At 41.7% G+C, this 15,589-nt stretch overlaps 1 protein-coding gene across 4 annotated transcripts in view; it reads right to left on the bottom strand.

Moving 5' to 3' along the window:
* The window catches only part of EEF1AKMT2 (EEF1A lysine methyltransferase 2), a 60,734-nt gene extending 45,145 nt beyond the window's left edge, over nt 1-15,589 (bottom strand). For 3 of the 4 annotated variants that reach the window (XM_050959733.1, XM_050959732.1, XM_050959736.1), the window contains exons 1-5: nt 15,472-15,589; nt 13,019-13,084; nt 12,301-12,415; nt 8,137-8,244; nt 6,130-6,346 (exon numbers count right to left, since the gene is read on the bottom strand). In XM_050959733.1, the coding sequence (XP_050815690.1) occupies nt 6,130-6,346; nt 8,137-8,244; nt 12,301-12,415; nt 13,019-13,084; nt 15,472-15,554 (589 nt within the window). In that variant the 5' untranslated portion in view covers nt 15,555-15,589. Of the gene's footprint in view, nt 1-4,802; nt 5,339-6,129; nt 6,347-8,136; nt 8,245-12,300; nt 12,416-13,018; nt 13,085-15,471 lie in introns of those variants that run through there. The other variant, XM_050959734.1, reaches the window with a different exon arrangement.

The following is a 15,589-nucleotide window of genomic DNA, read 5'->3' as shown; positions in this document are numbered from 1 at the left end:
GTATGGTTACAAAGGGGTGGAAGTCAGAAACTAAGGGAGCATCAGCCTTCATTTTGAATTTCCTGGTGTTTGTCAGCTTATCTCATGACCTTTCTTGTATTACATTTCCTTATTTTTAAAAAAAAAAAACCCTGTGTGACATTGAAGATAGGGAAATACTTATTTCAACTAAGTGTTTTGTTGTGAAGAACAGGGGGATTTTTATTTACCAAGAATCAATTGTTTTGGGGAACATATTTACCCAGTGGGTCTAAAAGAGTCCCATGTGTAGAAATGCCATTAGAGTTGTCCTCTTAAATACATACATATTTATTTATAAAAAAATAACCAAGGCCCTCCGCCCCCCCATTGGTAGAACAGGGAAGGCATGAACTAAATGGAGAGAAGTGACTGCACTGATCTGCAACAGGAGAATGCCTATCAAATTGAAAAAGTAAGATCTACAAGATGGTAATTAGGCCTACACTTTTGTGTGTCTCTTAATGCTGGGCACTCAGGAAGAGCGAGGAGCAGATCTTGAATATGGTGGAAATGAAAATGTTAAGATGAATGCTTGGAGTTACAAGGGTGGACCATGTTCAGAACAAACGAATTAGGGAAAGTGTGAAGGTGTTACCGATTATAGAAAAGCTGAAGGAATCCAGGCTTAGATGGTGTGGGCATGTGAAAAGAAGATCAGAAGAATATACAGTAAACAGGGTGTTAAACTTAGATGTAGAGATTAAAAGCAGGGTTGGCAGACCCCAAAACTAGATGGATAGATGTCATACAAAAGAATTTGATTAGCTATGGAGTTTTCTAAGAACTGCTTCAAGACAGACTGGAATGGAAAAGAACTCAAACTGCCAACCCCACATAGGTGGGATTAAGGCTCAGTGAAGAATTAGGCCCCCATCCAAATTATGGCACCTTGATAGTTTACTTTCCCAATACAATTTAAATGCAAGGGCCTGGTTTTCTCAATGTAAAATACATATAGGACTGCAGATAAAACAAGCCCCACAGCAAACCTCTCCAAGCTTTAATGCACTGCTACCTCAAATGCCTAGATCATACCACCTTTGCACCAGGCCCTGAAGGTTTAACTGCTCAAGAGGACTAGGAGGGAAATAAATTCCAAAGCTGTAGATACCTCATAGAGAATACCCTGCTCACAGCCCACTTCTTTGTATACGGCATGATCCAAAGCTCATTGACGTCAATGGGAGCCTTTACATTGGCTTCAGCTGGCTTTAGATTAGGCCCATTGGGCCTGATGCAAAGCCTTCTGTAGTCAATAGAACTTCCATTGACTTCAGTGGGCTTTGTATCAGAAACCCTTCCCTGCTTCCCCTTTACTTTCTGCTGAAGCACATACCCAGCCAAAGACACACACATCCCAACAGCAGTCCTGCCGTGATATCCAACCAGACTTTGGTTCCACAGGCAAAGTCTGAGGTCTAATCCTTTATCAGTTCATGGGCAGTGATTAGCCCCAAACCTCACATTCAACAGTGATCACATAACATACCCGTGACAACTACAGCAATTTTTTATCTGGCAAAGTAACAGGAGGAAAGAATTTAGTGTATTTTTAGCTTCTTTTAATATGGCTCAGCAGCTGGAAACAAGGAAGAGATCCAGCACTGCGTGACCAGCCAAGTCCTTATGAACTAGTAAATGCACGTGTTGAGAACCACTCCTCCAAAGCATGTCTCAACCTTCCTTTTTAAAAGTTTGTTGTCCATTGATGAGTATAAACGTTTGTAGGCTTTAACTTGGTAAGGAAATGTAGAACACAGCGTATGACCCAGACACAGAGACTGTCTCTGAGAAGTCACCTCCATAGCCTTTAATCAAGAAAAAATTCAAGCTGATTAAGTTTATATTAAAGACACACAGGAAACCTCCAGTTTTAAAAAACAAATATTAAAACAAATCAGGTTTCTGACAGAGCATCCTTCAAACAGGTCCTTTTTTTTTTCTTTTTAGAAAAATTCTCTTTAAACCAGGTTTTTCTGCTCTCCTGTTTATGATTAGAAGAGTCTTTTGGGCATGGAGGAACCACTCTGTTAGATTTATGGCCTGTGTTGACATAACGGCCCCTTCTAGAATTAAAATCTATTAATCAACCCCACCAAACCTGCTTGGGCCACCCCATTTCTTCCACTACTTCCTGTCTACTGATTCTTCCTTTTTAGTTTTATTGCTCTTGTTACTGATAAAACACCTTCTTGCAGAGCCTGAGGAACAGCACACTGGTAAGGTCCATCCCAGAGTAATGCATGAGACAAGGAAACACAACTAACCATCAATTAAACATTGAAACTGACTATACAGAGTGCTTACATGCATCCGACTAAGTATTTACCCACGAAAGCTCATGCTTCAATATGTCTGTTAGTCTGTAAGGTGCCACAGGACTCTCTGTTGCTTTTACAGATCCAGACTAACATGGCTACCCCTCTGATAGAGTGCTTACAGATGCACAAAGCAAGCAACCTGGGGTGGGGGTGGAGTTCCTCTCTACACACTTCCAGTTACGGTAATTTTGGGGGGCTGGAGGGGGAGTTAATTGTTACAATACTAGGTACAACATTTGCAAATGGAAAGATTATGTCCAAGTTGACAGTGCTCCTCGAACAGGTGTGTGATTCTCCTCTGCAATACCAAACTCCTCCCCACCCCTTTCCCTTTCAAGGAGAGCAGGTAGGGAAAGATGTTTGAAGGCAGTGTATAGCACCTATGCAGGCCTTGTTGCCTATCGAGCTATACTGCTGAGGAGAACTGGGAGGGAATACTGCAGTGAGTCATAGGGCCTTAGCTTTCCCTACAAAGATCCATGGGTTTGGGGAGCTGATCCACCTCTTTCCCACACCATGGAAACCATCCAGAAGAAACTATCTCACACAGTGGACAATAGGGCCCATAGAAAATCTTCAAACCAGTGTTAAGATGAGAAGTTATAACCTTTACTGTTAAAAGCTTTGCTGAAAAAATAAAATGTCAGAGGATTGATCCAATTTCAGTTCTATCACCAACTTTGCCTGATGAACATTTGTTTGCAAGAATTCTTCAAGTCAAGCTTTGAATAAATAGTTGGAGAGACTTAATATTTTTATATGGTCTGCAAGGATAAAAATAGAAATCAGTCATTTTAAAAAACAAAACAAAGCAATAACAGGCCTACGCCATGGAAGTCTTACAGACTGAGAAATTATGGTTAAATTCCTGTTAGTTGATTAAAGGAATTTCCTGTAGTTTGCGATCAGAGTTGATTTATTTTGATGCTTTTAAACCCTATATCACTCCTAAATTAGCAAAGATTACAGATGGGAATAAAACAGAAGCCTCATATCTAAACACCCCATAATGGTGTATGTGCCAGTTAAAATCTGCTTGTATTGGATCCACCTGATCCCAAATTTATTACAAAAATCCAGACCCACATTTTAAGGCTTGGGAACATCTCTCTAAAGATTTGTTATCTCATCAATATATCCAAGGTATGAACTGATGATGGGCAACTCTTACATGTACTAGTAGTCCTATCTGCTGCTGGAAACCTTTAGATGGGATGTAGTAAATACTACCCCACTGGCTATTCAAATGGCAACATCACCACATCTAACAATTTGGGGTGGGGGGGATTGTGTTTTTTTTGTTTTGTTTTTTTTTTTTACTTTGAACATATGTAAGGATACTAGGCTGCTTAAGCATACAAAGAAATCTATTTGTTTGGGACCAAAACCTGATCTCTATTTCTGTTGGGTCATTTTTCAGTGGAATTAGCACAGTTCCACTGTGCAAGGAGGTGCAGAATTTAGGAATGCCACACTAGGGGCTGGTTAAGGAGGGAGGATCTCTTACTGTACAGCTCTTCTGGTCCTTATTTCTTGCAGAGGGGAAGCACTAGACCAACAGAGGGGAAGGGAGGATTCCCTTCCCCTCTAGGATTCCATGCACCCAACCAACCTGTTCAGACTGAGAACTAGGAAAGCATTTCCCTGATGAGTAAACACGACATTCTTCTTCTATGAGAACAAATTGCCTAATGGGAATTGTTGGATGCTTGAAATGTCATGTTTACTGCCATTTGAAAATGTGCGTGGGACAAGTCATAAAAGGAGGAGAAATATTTCTTTCCTCTCTCTCCAGGCAGCTATGTCATTATTCCACAACTATAAAATAACAAACAAAGAAATGAACATGGGTTAAAAATAATAATAAATATAATCAGTCATGGGTTATTAGGCTGGGGATGTGGGGTTTTGTGGTCTCTGTTTGGGTATTATGCCACTAAAATGTCATATAAAATTCACTGGAGAAGAAGATGTTCATTACTGGCCCTTCCTAACATATTAGCATACAATTAATTAATATTGAAATAGGTAAGCATATCTGCTACTGAGAGTCTGTAATAACACCAAACAGCATCTTCAAGTATTTAATTGGATCGACGGTACTGATCAGTATTAGCGAGCATATACTAGAGATTCAGGGAGGGATTTTTAAAAGCACTCAGTGTTAGCCTAACTCTCCTCCCACTGAAGTCAATGGACTTTGGTGGAAGTAGAAGCAGGTGAATTCTGAGCACTTATGAAAATCCTACCCTAAGGCACTACATTATAATGTCTTGTGAGTGCTACAATCTTTACACTCATTTTCCACCTTATTTAACTAAATGTTGATTGTGGATTACACTGTAACATGCATGTTTCCTTTACAAAAATAAAATAAAACATTGCCTAGTGTTTAGATCTTAAAAGCACATTCGTTATTACGCCAAACAACACAGAAATAAGACTTCTTGCTTTGTATGATTCAATTACTGCTTACATTTATTTTAAACTGTTCATTAGAAACCAAAATAAAAATTAAATAGGAAAAAAATATTTACACTTCAAATGCAAAAGTAATGTGAATAGTTTTAGTTGGTCTCTGAAAAATCAGAGTGTCACATTTTCCCGCACTTACACCCACACAATTTTATTGAAATAAATGAAGCTATAACAAAGAGAAACAGCACAAAGGCAGAATTTACCCTAGAAACATTTCAGCTGTATATAACTTGCCCTGAAATTTTATGGAGGCCCATTGCAGTTCAGCACAATGCACTGTGTTTTATTGTGCACTCAGTGAGCAGTTATTTACACAGATGCTGGGTTTTTTTCCTCTCTCTCTCTCCTTTGCATCAGATTTACTTTGAAGTGAAGACACTTCTTTTCTCAGCTAATCTAATTTGTCCAAGATGGATGGCCTTATTTTTTTCTTTGGAAAACCAAGGCTGTTACACTGTTTCCAACTCTCCCTCCAAAGCAGAACTTGGGTGTTGGCAACTCCTCCAGAATTTCAAATCCTGCCAGACAGAAATTAATGCTTTTATTAAGAAGTCATGTTACTCTTCCCTTGGATAACCTTTTGCAAACCACTCTTAATTCATATGGAAAGCAAGCAAGTCAGTTACTTTGTAAGTTTATAGTGCTGTGTTTTATATTGCTTCTTTATATAGCTGAAACTTCTCCATAGATAATAAAACCTTAGCTAGCTGCATTGTGCAGACTAACGACAGAAAAGATAAGAATTTGCCAGCAATTCTAGTTCTCAGTACACTTGGGTTTCAAGCTTCAGGCATAAGATTCAGAAGCTGACTAGCAAGTAAAAGAATTCAGACCCATCAGGAGGTTCACTGAGCAAGTGACATGTGAGTGCACATGGAATGTCACAGCCTACAACTGCCAGTTCCTTTGTGACTAAGAGAAAAGATAACAATGTATCCCAATTTTAAAGGTGAGCTGGGTGGGTGAATGGGGGATCTATTTTAAAGACCAGAGGAAAAAAAGCCATACTGGTAAATAATTCTCTTCTTCTCCAGAATAACTTGCCTGCAATTCTTGTCCTCTGAGGTTGGAAGGTATTAAAAAATCCTCACTTCTGAACTGCATCTATACTGGTAAAAGTTGGAGCCAGAATTCCCTACCCATGCCTACAACGATGGAAGCTGTACTGAGGATAAGGCTGAGGACGCACACCCACGTTTTATCGCTGTGATGTCTAATCCCGCTCGGATAAAATAAACATGGCAATAAAAGGACATTAACATTTACCTACCAAAACCTTAAACAACCACAAGTTGGCCCAACTACTTACCTTCCCTGAACTCATTTAGCAGCTCCTCTTTGGTCCAATTACAAGAGGTTATGAGGAAAAAGCCTTCCATTTTCAATACCGTGCAGAGGGATTTCACATACTGCTTCCTCTTCTCAGCTGCATTGTCAGGATTAAGGCTTATGGCATCAAAGGTTCCCTTGTCAATACAAATCTGAAATCCTGATAGCTCAGCTGCTGGAGTCAAGAAGTCTTTTACCTAAATCAAAAGTGTACCACTATGTAAATAATCATCTTTTAGTTGGGAAGTGCTGCATCTCTAATGCAGACTGGTGCTGTCATTTGTGAGGGCACAAAAATTGACAACATCTAGGTGTCATGGAACAAGATAACACTCACAACAGACTCAGGATCAGCTGAAGCAGTTTCAGGCTTTATTCCAAGCACACAACACAGCACCTAGTGGGTAAGGAGACATGCAGCCATTTCCCTGAGCAGACACTGACTGGCACTCGTTGAGCTCTTATATAGCCAGCCTGGCCATCCTCTGGTGGGCAATGACCAATAGGGAGTAAATTATACTAATTCAGTTACAGCTTCTGCACAGGCTGTATTAGTACCTTACAGACAGGATCAAGTCCATCCCTCCATGGGCTGCATGAGTCCCATACACTAGGTCTACTTGGGAAGTGGTTACCATGCAACTGCTTCGCATAATTTTGGCGCCATGTCAATTTGATTCTCCCTTTGCATTATGCAAAAATCTTTAGTTGAGCCCAGCTACATGCCTACCTATTTGAAGTGCTTTAGTTGGCCTCCACTGCAGTAGTATTTAAGCACCTCACAATCTTTAATGTATTTGGAAGTTCACTCTAAGATATTATTTACTATTTGCCGTGTGGCAGCACTGAGAGGCCTCAATCATGGACCTGGGTCCCAGAGTGCTAGGCAGCATATAAACAGAACACAAGTGACATGGCCCAAGGAGTTCATGATCTATTCTAAGGCTATGTCTACACTACCGCAATAAACTGACCTAGGTTTAGTCACCGCGGGGTCTACACCATGGGGGGTCGACGGGAGATTTTCTCCTGTCGACTTACCTTACCCTTCTCGTTGGGGGTAGAGTATGGGGTTGACTGGAGAGCAATCTGCTGTCGATTTGGCAGGTCTTTACTAAACCTGCTAAATCGACCATTGGTAGATCGATTTCAGAGCGTCAATCCCCGCTGTAGTGTAGACCTGCCCTCAGTATAAGAAAAGAGAACATCCAGACAGTGGGAGCACAAGGTAACAATGAACTGGTCAGCATGAAAAGCAGTTGTGTCTGTACCATTGTTGAATTTTTTGTAGTTTGACATATTTAGTCTGCTATTTCTTACCTGAGAAAGTCAGAGTATATATTGTAGAAAACAGAATTGATCTTTTAAAGTGTAATCTAGTCTCTCCCCTTGCTCAGGGATGACACTCTTATTAGCCTAAATGGGAGCTGTCTTGCCCACATGCTCAGGGTTTAACTGATAGCGATATTTGGGGTCAGGAAGAAATTTTCCTCCAGGGAAGATTGGAAGAGGCCCTGGAAGTTTTTTGCCTTCCTCTGCAGCATGGGGCACGGGTCACTTGCTGGAGGATTCTCTGCAGCTTAAGGTCTTCAAACCACAATTTGAGGACTTCAATAACTCAGACATAGGTTAAGGGTTTGTTATAGAAGTGGATGGGTGAGATTCTGTGGCCTGCATTGTGCAGGAGGTCAGACTAGATGATCATAATGGTCCCTTCTGACCTTAAAGTCTGTGACTTTTGCACAGGTCTTGACTTTTGCACAGGTGTCAAGGGGAGTAAAACCTTCACCAACCAAGAGATCTTCTGGTAAATACGGACGTATTAATAAGCTGTTGGTTAGAGTCCCCTTCAAGTGAGCACAACTACAATTAGATTTCAAAAAAATGTAGTCAGTATATTAACATGTGTCTGAAATCAAGTGACTCATTAATCACTCAGGTTCAAGTGCTTTCTGTTTTCCTTAACATAATCCCTCTGAACACTTACCTGCAATTTAATATTAGACAGCCCTTCTTTCTCTATTATGTTTTGAGAAAGTTGTACTGCAGAAGGAGAGTAATCAATTCCAGTGAGATTAGTGTAACCACATTTTGCCTAGAGAAAGAGAGAGAATCTTACTCAGCATGGTAGCAAACTATCCTCACTCAGCAGGTCTGCTCCCAGTGTATAATCCAAGTCTATTCTAGTCATCCTAATGACAAAAAAAGCTTTTACTCATTTTTATTACTGATGCCTCTGTAGAACTAAAAAAGCTATGAGAGCATGAGCTGTTATTCTATTTTGTTTTGTACATCATCAACAGAATTGTTAACTAAGAGCTAGCTCCTTCTAACAGATGGAAAACTGAGCAGAACCATGACAAGTAACACGCTGCAGAAGTAGTTATAAAATACAATAACATATCCCCTCTAATTGGCACCAAAAAGGAAACTAGATAACAGGAATTTCCATACAGATCACAATAATGGCCAGGATCAGATGCTTCAAAGGACGGAGTAAATCCTCCATACTGGACAATTATACTATAACATAGTTATGGGGAAATTGTTCCTTAAATTCAGGCAGGTAGCTGATTTGTCCTTAAGCACACTGAAATCCCTCATACTTTTTATCCGAGGTGGGGTAATTGCATATGATATTCTGATTATTCACATTAATGTCTAATACTTATTTGAATGCTACTGAATTCTTTGCTTCAGTATTATCAGTGAGTTCCACAAGCCAGTTATGTGCTGGGCCATACAGACATTGAGTTCGACTCTATACTCAATAAACCAGTGCAGAGAGCAGAGCACAGAGGTAATATGTTAATGGCAAACCTTTTGCTAAGCAGATGAGTTACAACATCTTGTACCTGCTGGCGTTTTACCAGAGTGTGTGTGGTTTCATTCAATGAATTTCAAAAATGAAGCCTGGATGTCACAAGAGGCCAGGTCTGAATCCACCATAGAAGGTGCGATCTCCTGGCCAGCGGCAGATATAAGATGTTTTTATGACAAGATGGCCATTTGGGAATCCAATGGCATTAAGAAGTTCAAAGGGATCCAAGGCTGTGCACTGACTTAATAAGAAGGCTGATGCCCCGGACAGCAGGAGATATACAAAGACATGCTTTTTGCAGCACTTTTTTCCGAACAGCAAAACCTCTGTGAGTTCAGCTTTAACCAGCTTTTAATCTAGGCTCTAAATTTTAGCTAAACATCAAGAAAGCTGAGAGACTGTGTTGTTCACATTTGGCATGGAAAGATTTGACAAGGAGCTGTGTACTGCTAAGACTTCTGCCCCTGTTGTCCTCCCAGAGCTTCCAGAGCCTTGAGAGTCTTCATAGTTGAGGACTTTGGAGGTAGAAGAACAGTTCCCGTACCAGCCCTCTCAATTTAATGTTTGAGGAACAACATGATTCACTTGAGGGAGTTTCTGCTCGCCCTACAGCTTCACCTACATTCTCTTGGGACAAGACAGGAGCATTTGGAGATCAATGGTATTGAATGCTGCAGAGTGCTCCAGCTGAATGTATATGGATTAACTACCTTCTTATACAGACAGAAAAAATCACACACCAGAGCAACCAATTGTGTACCATGCTCTGACTGATGGTACTGGTAGTTGGTGCTGGAAAATGCTTTTTGCTGGTTTCTTGATTAGTGTGCTTAGAAAAAGCAGCTTAAATACTGGGTCAGAGTTTGCGAGGTCACTAGCACTGAGCAATGGTTTCTTTAGTGTTGGCCAGATCACTGCATGTTCTGAATTGGGTGGTAGATTTCCCTCATTAAAGGATGTACTGACAATCTCTGTTAGTAGGGGTCCCAGATGTTCTCTGCTCTCCTACCATTCAGGAAACAGAGAGGTCAGAGTTATAAGCGGTGGCCTGCTTGCTCTATCAGTCTTTCCGTAGCTATTAATAGTGAATGGGCTATATTCCTGGTGCTGTATCCAGGAAAAGGTAGTTGAATGAGAAAAGCTCATCACAGAGGCAGAAGTCACGACTGCTCTGTGACTCAGCACACTAGACCCACAGCAAGCAGGTCTGCAGGCTCCTCATGATACACATATGCCAAAGAGCAAGAGGACCCAGCATTGTGGGTGGTGGGATAACAAATACTGGGAGCAGAAACAGAAAGAAAAGAGGAGAAAAATAAAGGAAAGGACGACAGAGGAAGTTTTCAAGAGTTTGTCTCTTGAAACTTGTGGAATGGCTGTATACGATAAAGGCAACAATGTGAGTACTGTACCCACTTTGGGGTGCTTTGGCTTGTGAGTGGGCATCAGGATCTGTTAGCATCACAATGGTCACTCATGTGGTGCACCTGCCTAAGGTATGTTGGCATGTGGCATTCTGTGTCTGCTTGACTTCTTCTAGAGCCACCTATTTTTGTCAATCAGCTCTGCCTCACTTATATACAGCCTGCCACACAGGAGTTAACAATGCTTCGCCCAGCATTAACCTCCATGGGAATAATTTTTCTTAGTATAATCCCACTTATTGTTCCTGACTGTTTATACATGTGTCTACTTTTCCCCTGGGAACCAAGATATGACTTCACTTCACCTCTTCATGCTCTGATGACAGCCCACCACATACCCTGTACAACCACGTTCCGGAGATGTTCCATTCTATTTAGTTAATTAACTTCATTTTGGCTCTTTCAGCACTGCAGTTTCTATGGAATTATCAGGTCCTAGCTTCCCACTGTAGAATTTTATTACTGTTGATGATACATGAGCCAGAAGAATCCCAGCATTACTTCCAGATCCCGGGCTGAGGTTACAGAGCTGCCAGTTGGAAAAACTAACACTTTTTCTTTTAAACTGAGCAAATCTCATCTCGAGTTGAGAGTAAACAATCAACATGACAGTCATTTTTCAGAATAGCACTTCACTTAAATAATAACCTTCCTTGTCCAACCACAGTACTTTGGGGCACTTCATATCTTGAGGGATAATTTGGGGGGGAGGGTAGGAGGGAAGGAATGAGGTGCTAATAGCCTTTAGAAGTAGATTTCACAGATCATCTTTACCTTTCCTGATATGGAATAAAAATTCATTATATGTTTACAAGTTACATCAGGGGTCGGATTCAAGGGTGGTAGAATACTCAAGTATGATCCAAAATAACTACATTCTTCTGCAATGGAAGTGTTAGTGAATTTAAAACTATTGGTTTCAAAGTAACATATCTAATGATATAGATGGGGCAGTTATACTTCTCAGTGCTACTGTTTCTGTCTATCTGCAGATTTAGGAGGACAAGACAGCACTGGCTCACATTCATGGAGACTATAAACTTCAAAAAAAAAAAATACAAAAACCACACACAAATGTAAATTCTGCTGTAACTGCTAAAGCCTATGGAGAAGTGCTGGTACAGTGAATACCATACACTGACTCAATCTAAACCAGCTAGGATATTCTACCAAAGCATTTTTTTTTAAATAATAATTGGAGATATACCTATCTCCTAGAACTGGAAGGGACCCTGAAAGGTCATCAAGTCCAGCCCCCTGCCTTCACTAGCAGGACCAAGTACTGATTTTTGCCCCAGATCCCTAAGTGGCCCCCTCAAGGATTGAACTCACAACCCTGGGTTTAGCAGACCAATGCTCAAACCACTGAGCTATCCCTGCCCCCTCCCTTTTTTTAAAAGCCCTTTGTGTATTAGTCAATTTCACTATTTTCCATGTACTATAGCATGTCAGAAAAGCATTTTAAAACATAAGAAAATATCATAGTAAGTCTACAAACCATGGCAGGGGAATTCAGAAGCTGGTACAGAACCAGATATTACTTAAAACAGTTTTTGAAACTGATTAGACTTCAAATTTACAGTTCCCTTTAAAGTGCTCAGAAGACTTCCCAAGAAGTTGTAATCTAAACCAGTGGTTCTCAAACAGGGATCCGTGGCCCACTGGGGGACCACGAGCAGGTTTTAGGGGGTCCACAAAGCAGGGTCGGCATTACACTTGCTTGGGCCCAGGGCAGAAAGCTGAAGCCCCATCACCTGGGGTTGAAGCCTGGGGCACCAAACCCTGCCAGCCAGGGCTGAAGCTGAAGCCTGAGCAACTTAGCTTCACGGGGAAATATTCTCTCATTTGCAGTAAATTGATATACTCTGTTCTTAGCCTTGATTCTGTAATTTTACAAAATACCAACCAATTCAACAAGTAAAACACCATTTCCGGTTCCAATGTCAAGCACAGAGCTGTCCAGAGGGATCTTTTGTTTTTCCATCCATCTGATTAAACGAATCATGCTTTCTTCTCCAAACCTATCAGAAACAGAGGCTTAAGTAATCAACATATCCAAGACACATGAAAGGCACAGCAGCAACTGTACTTCATCTCTCTCCCTATCTGGCATTCCCAAAGCACCTGTCACTATAGCATCTAGGCAACAACCTACATAGATCATATTCCAAGTCTGATTTGTTTAAGTTTTAAGTAAACCAAATGGCTTAAATCCCGCTGGGATTAGCAGTATTGGAAACTAAGGCCCTCTTTATGGCCACATAAAATAAAGACTGCACTGGAAGCTTCCCTACGCTGCCTATTTAATTCTTAGTCTCTGATGATAATAATGGATGTCCTTGGTGATGTGAGTACGTGCCTACTAGTAAAACAGACTGCAACCACCAACTCATCGCACACGCAACAACTAATTTTCAGGGAGTAATTAACAATCTTCAGTCACAACAGAGTTGGGCCAAATAGGAATTGGTGACTCCAAGGTGAAAAGCTCCATATCATAATACCAATACTTTGAACTATCCAGTGACCTGATGAGTTTTTTATTTTGCTTTTACTCCATATATTTGCAAAAGAATAAAAATACTGTATGCATATGTCCATTGATAGCTATTCTCTTTATTTACCAAATTTCCCCAGCATCTCCACTCTCCTGAAAAATCTGTAATTCACTTTCATATGCAGCATCCCAACTAGAGAGGAAGAGAGGACAGAATATGAAATTAACACAGGAATGACATAGAAGAATGATCAAGAAGAAAGGGCACGGGTGGAGATTGTATTCACATATCGTATACCCCATGTCCAACCCATAAGCTGTTGACATGTGCATCAAAACAAAGGGCTGGATTTCCAGCTCCATTTGAGAAGTGTATAGCACAACCCAGGAGTGGTATGAGGGCAGGGGGCAACAGTGTGTTTTTGCATTCCCCTGATCCTGGGGTTGTTCTGCACATTGAGTTAGTCCTCCAGAGTAGGTCAGACTGTTATAATCTCCACTAGCTGCTAACAGCCCCAATGGATTGTTATAGAAGCTAGGAATTGCTGGGAGCCCCAGTCACATCTCTTTATCCCATACCACACTTTCTATAACAGCAACCAAGATTTAAGAGGTAGCATGGGAATGGCTATGGTGACTATATGCCCAGGCTAACCCAGGGGAGATTCTCCAGTGGTTAAAACAAGGGGGAGTCCTTGTGGCACCTCAGACACTAACAAATTTATTTGGGCACAAGATTTTGTGGGCTAAAATCTACTGGCTGAAATTGTGGAAAAGCAGCATCACTTGCCCATAACCTCAGATCAAGAAGGATATAATGGTGTCTGTCATACTCATAAGCTGCAATGTTCCTTTTCTGGAGCCTTTCAGCACTCAAAGGTGTGAAGCTCCTTACAAACTCTTGAGAACATCAAGCAAAAATAAAGGAAATCACTGCCAATCTGAACCTTACAAAACCTGAGACACAAATGAATGGCACACTCAGTGATTTTATGATCCACGTTAGAACTCGTTATGTTCTCCATGGTATTGCTCAGTCAAAGGTTTATTTGAATACTATACAAACTGATGTGGAACATTTTGTCCACAGTCCAGATAACGCTGGATGATCAGAGTGAACTGAAAAGGTTCAGGTTGCTAGATATGAACTGCATGGGGGGGGAGAGGTAGATTTTTCTGATTGCTCCTCAGATTGAGTTTAAAACTTGAACTATTTTAGCTCCTGTTTAAATTTTGCATTTTAAAATAGAACTGCTTTCGAGTTGTAGGATTATAAAAAGCTTTCAGAACCACTAACTTCTAAGGTTGTAATTTTTGTAGCAGTTATCATGTATTTTTCTCAAAGTGTCCAAAAACTTCTTTTAAACAACTTTTTTTTCTGTAGCAGGTGAAGAAGAATAATTGGAAAACTGTACAATTTACGAAGGATTCATTCCTCAGGTTCAAGAGAAAATATTAGGCCTATAACACATTGCTACATACTTAAAGTCACATGTTCTCCTCCTAAACTTCACAATCAAATTAAAAAAAGAAAAGACTGAAACAAGGAGAGAGACATGCAACTAACTTTGCTGAGATCTAGTGCCCGGGGAAAATGTCATTAATAAGAAATTACAAAAAGCTGACCATTTTTACTTTTCAATTGTCTACATGGGGAAATTGCCCAGAATAGCTATTGAGAAATGAACTATTCTGCTTTGAAATCGCTCTCTGTTCTGGAATAGCTATAGAAGTCAATTTTTCTGTCTAGGCAAGCCCAAAGAGCATCTATCAGCAGTGAGGTTTGACTTCCTGCTCAGAAATACATTATATATGCTAGCTGTGCTGGAGCTCACGTTATAAATGGCAGCATGACCCAGGAATGCTGGAACAATTTTTTTAGTAGGGGTGCTGAAAGCCAATGAACCAAACTGTAAGCCTTGTATATAATGGAAACCACTTCAAGTCAGGGTTGTGGCAGCTCCCCCTGCACCCACAGTTCCAGCACCCATGCTGTGTGATCAAAGGTTTGCACAGTGTCTGGCCAGCACCCAAGTACAACCCTTCCGATTCCCAGGGGATATATACCCAGCCATCCCCGAAGCCACATATTTTAATGCCCTAACGCAACTTGCCAGCCTGCCCACCCGGGCTGGGAGTGACACCTCACAGCGGCACCGCAGACATCACCACAGCTCAGCAGCAGCAGAGCTAGAGGAAGCAGGAACCAAGGTCCCAGCGAATGTCAATGGGCTTTCGGACAATTCTGCCAACCCGACTGCCCTGGAGTTTCCAGGAAGTAAAGATTAACCTTTAATTAAAGATAATGTCAGTGTGATGAAAGCTCCAGGAATAGTCCATCCCAACCTGGCACGCCTCGTTAGGAGCCGAACCGCCGCAGCCCCTCTGAAAAGCCTGGCCCTGAGCCCTGGTTGCAAACACAAACCCATGGCCTGGCCCCTAGGGACCGAACCCCGGGGGCCTGGCCTCGCCTCGCCGCCCCGCCTGCAGCCTCCCGGGGGGGGGAAACACCCCTGCGCTCTGCTGGGGCGGGGGGGGGTGCGACGTCCAAGGTGCTGCGGCGCCCCGCCCGGGACTCACTGCTCTTTGGTCCCCAGGGCCGAGGGGCCGAACTCGGGCCCCAGCCCCGGGCAGTCACGTGGCCGCTCCCCGGCGTCACTCATCCTCCAGACGGCAGAGAAGCCGGAAGTGCGCGACC

Source organism: Gopherus flavomarginatus, chromosome 6 (genome assembly GCF_025201925.1).
Source record: "Gopherus flavomarginatus isolate rGopFla2 chromosome 6, rGopFla2.mat.asm, whole genome shotgun sequence".
NCBI classification, from domain to species: domain Eukaryota; kingdom Metazoa; phylum Chordata; order Testudines; family Testudinidae; genus Gopherus; species Gopherus flavomarginatus.
The sequence above is the reverse complement of the archived record's forward strand: the minus strand, read 5'-3'. Positions and strand labels throughout refer to the sequence as shown.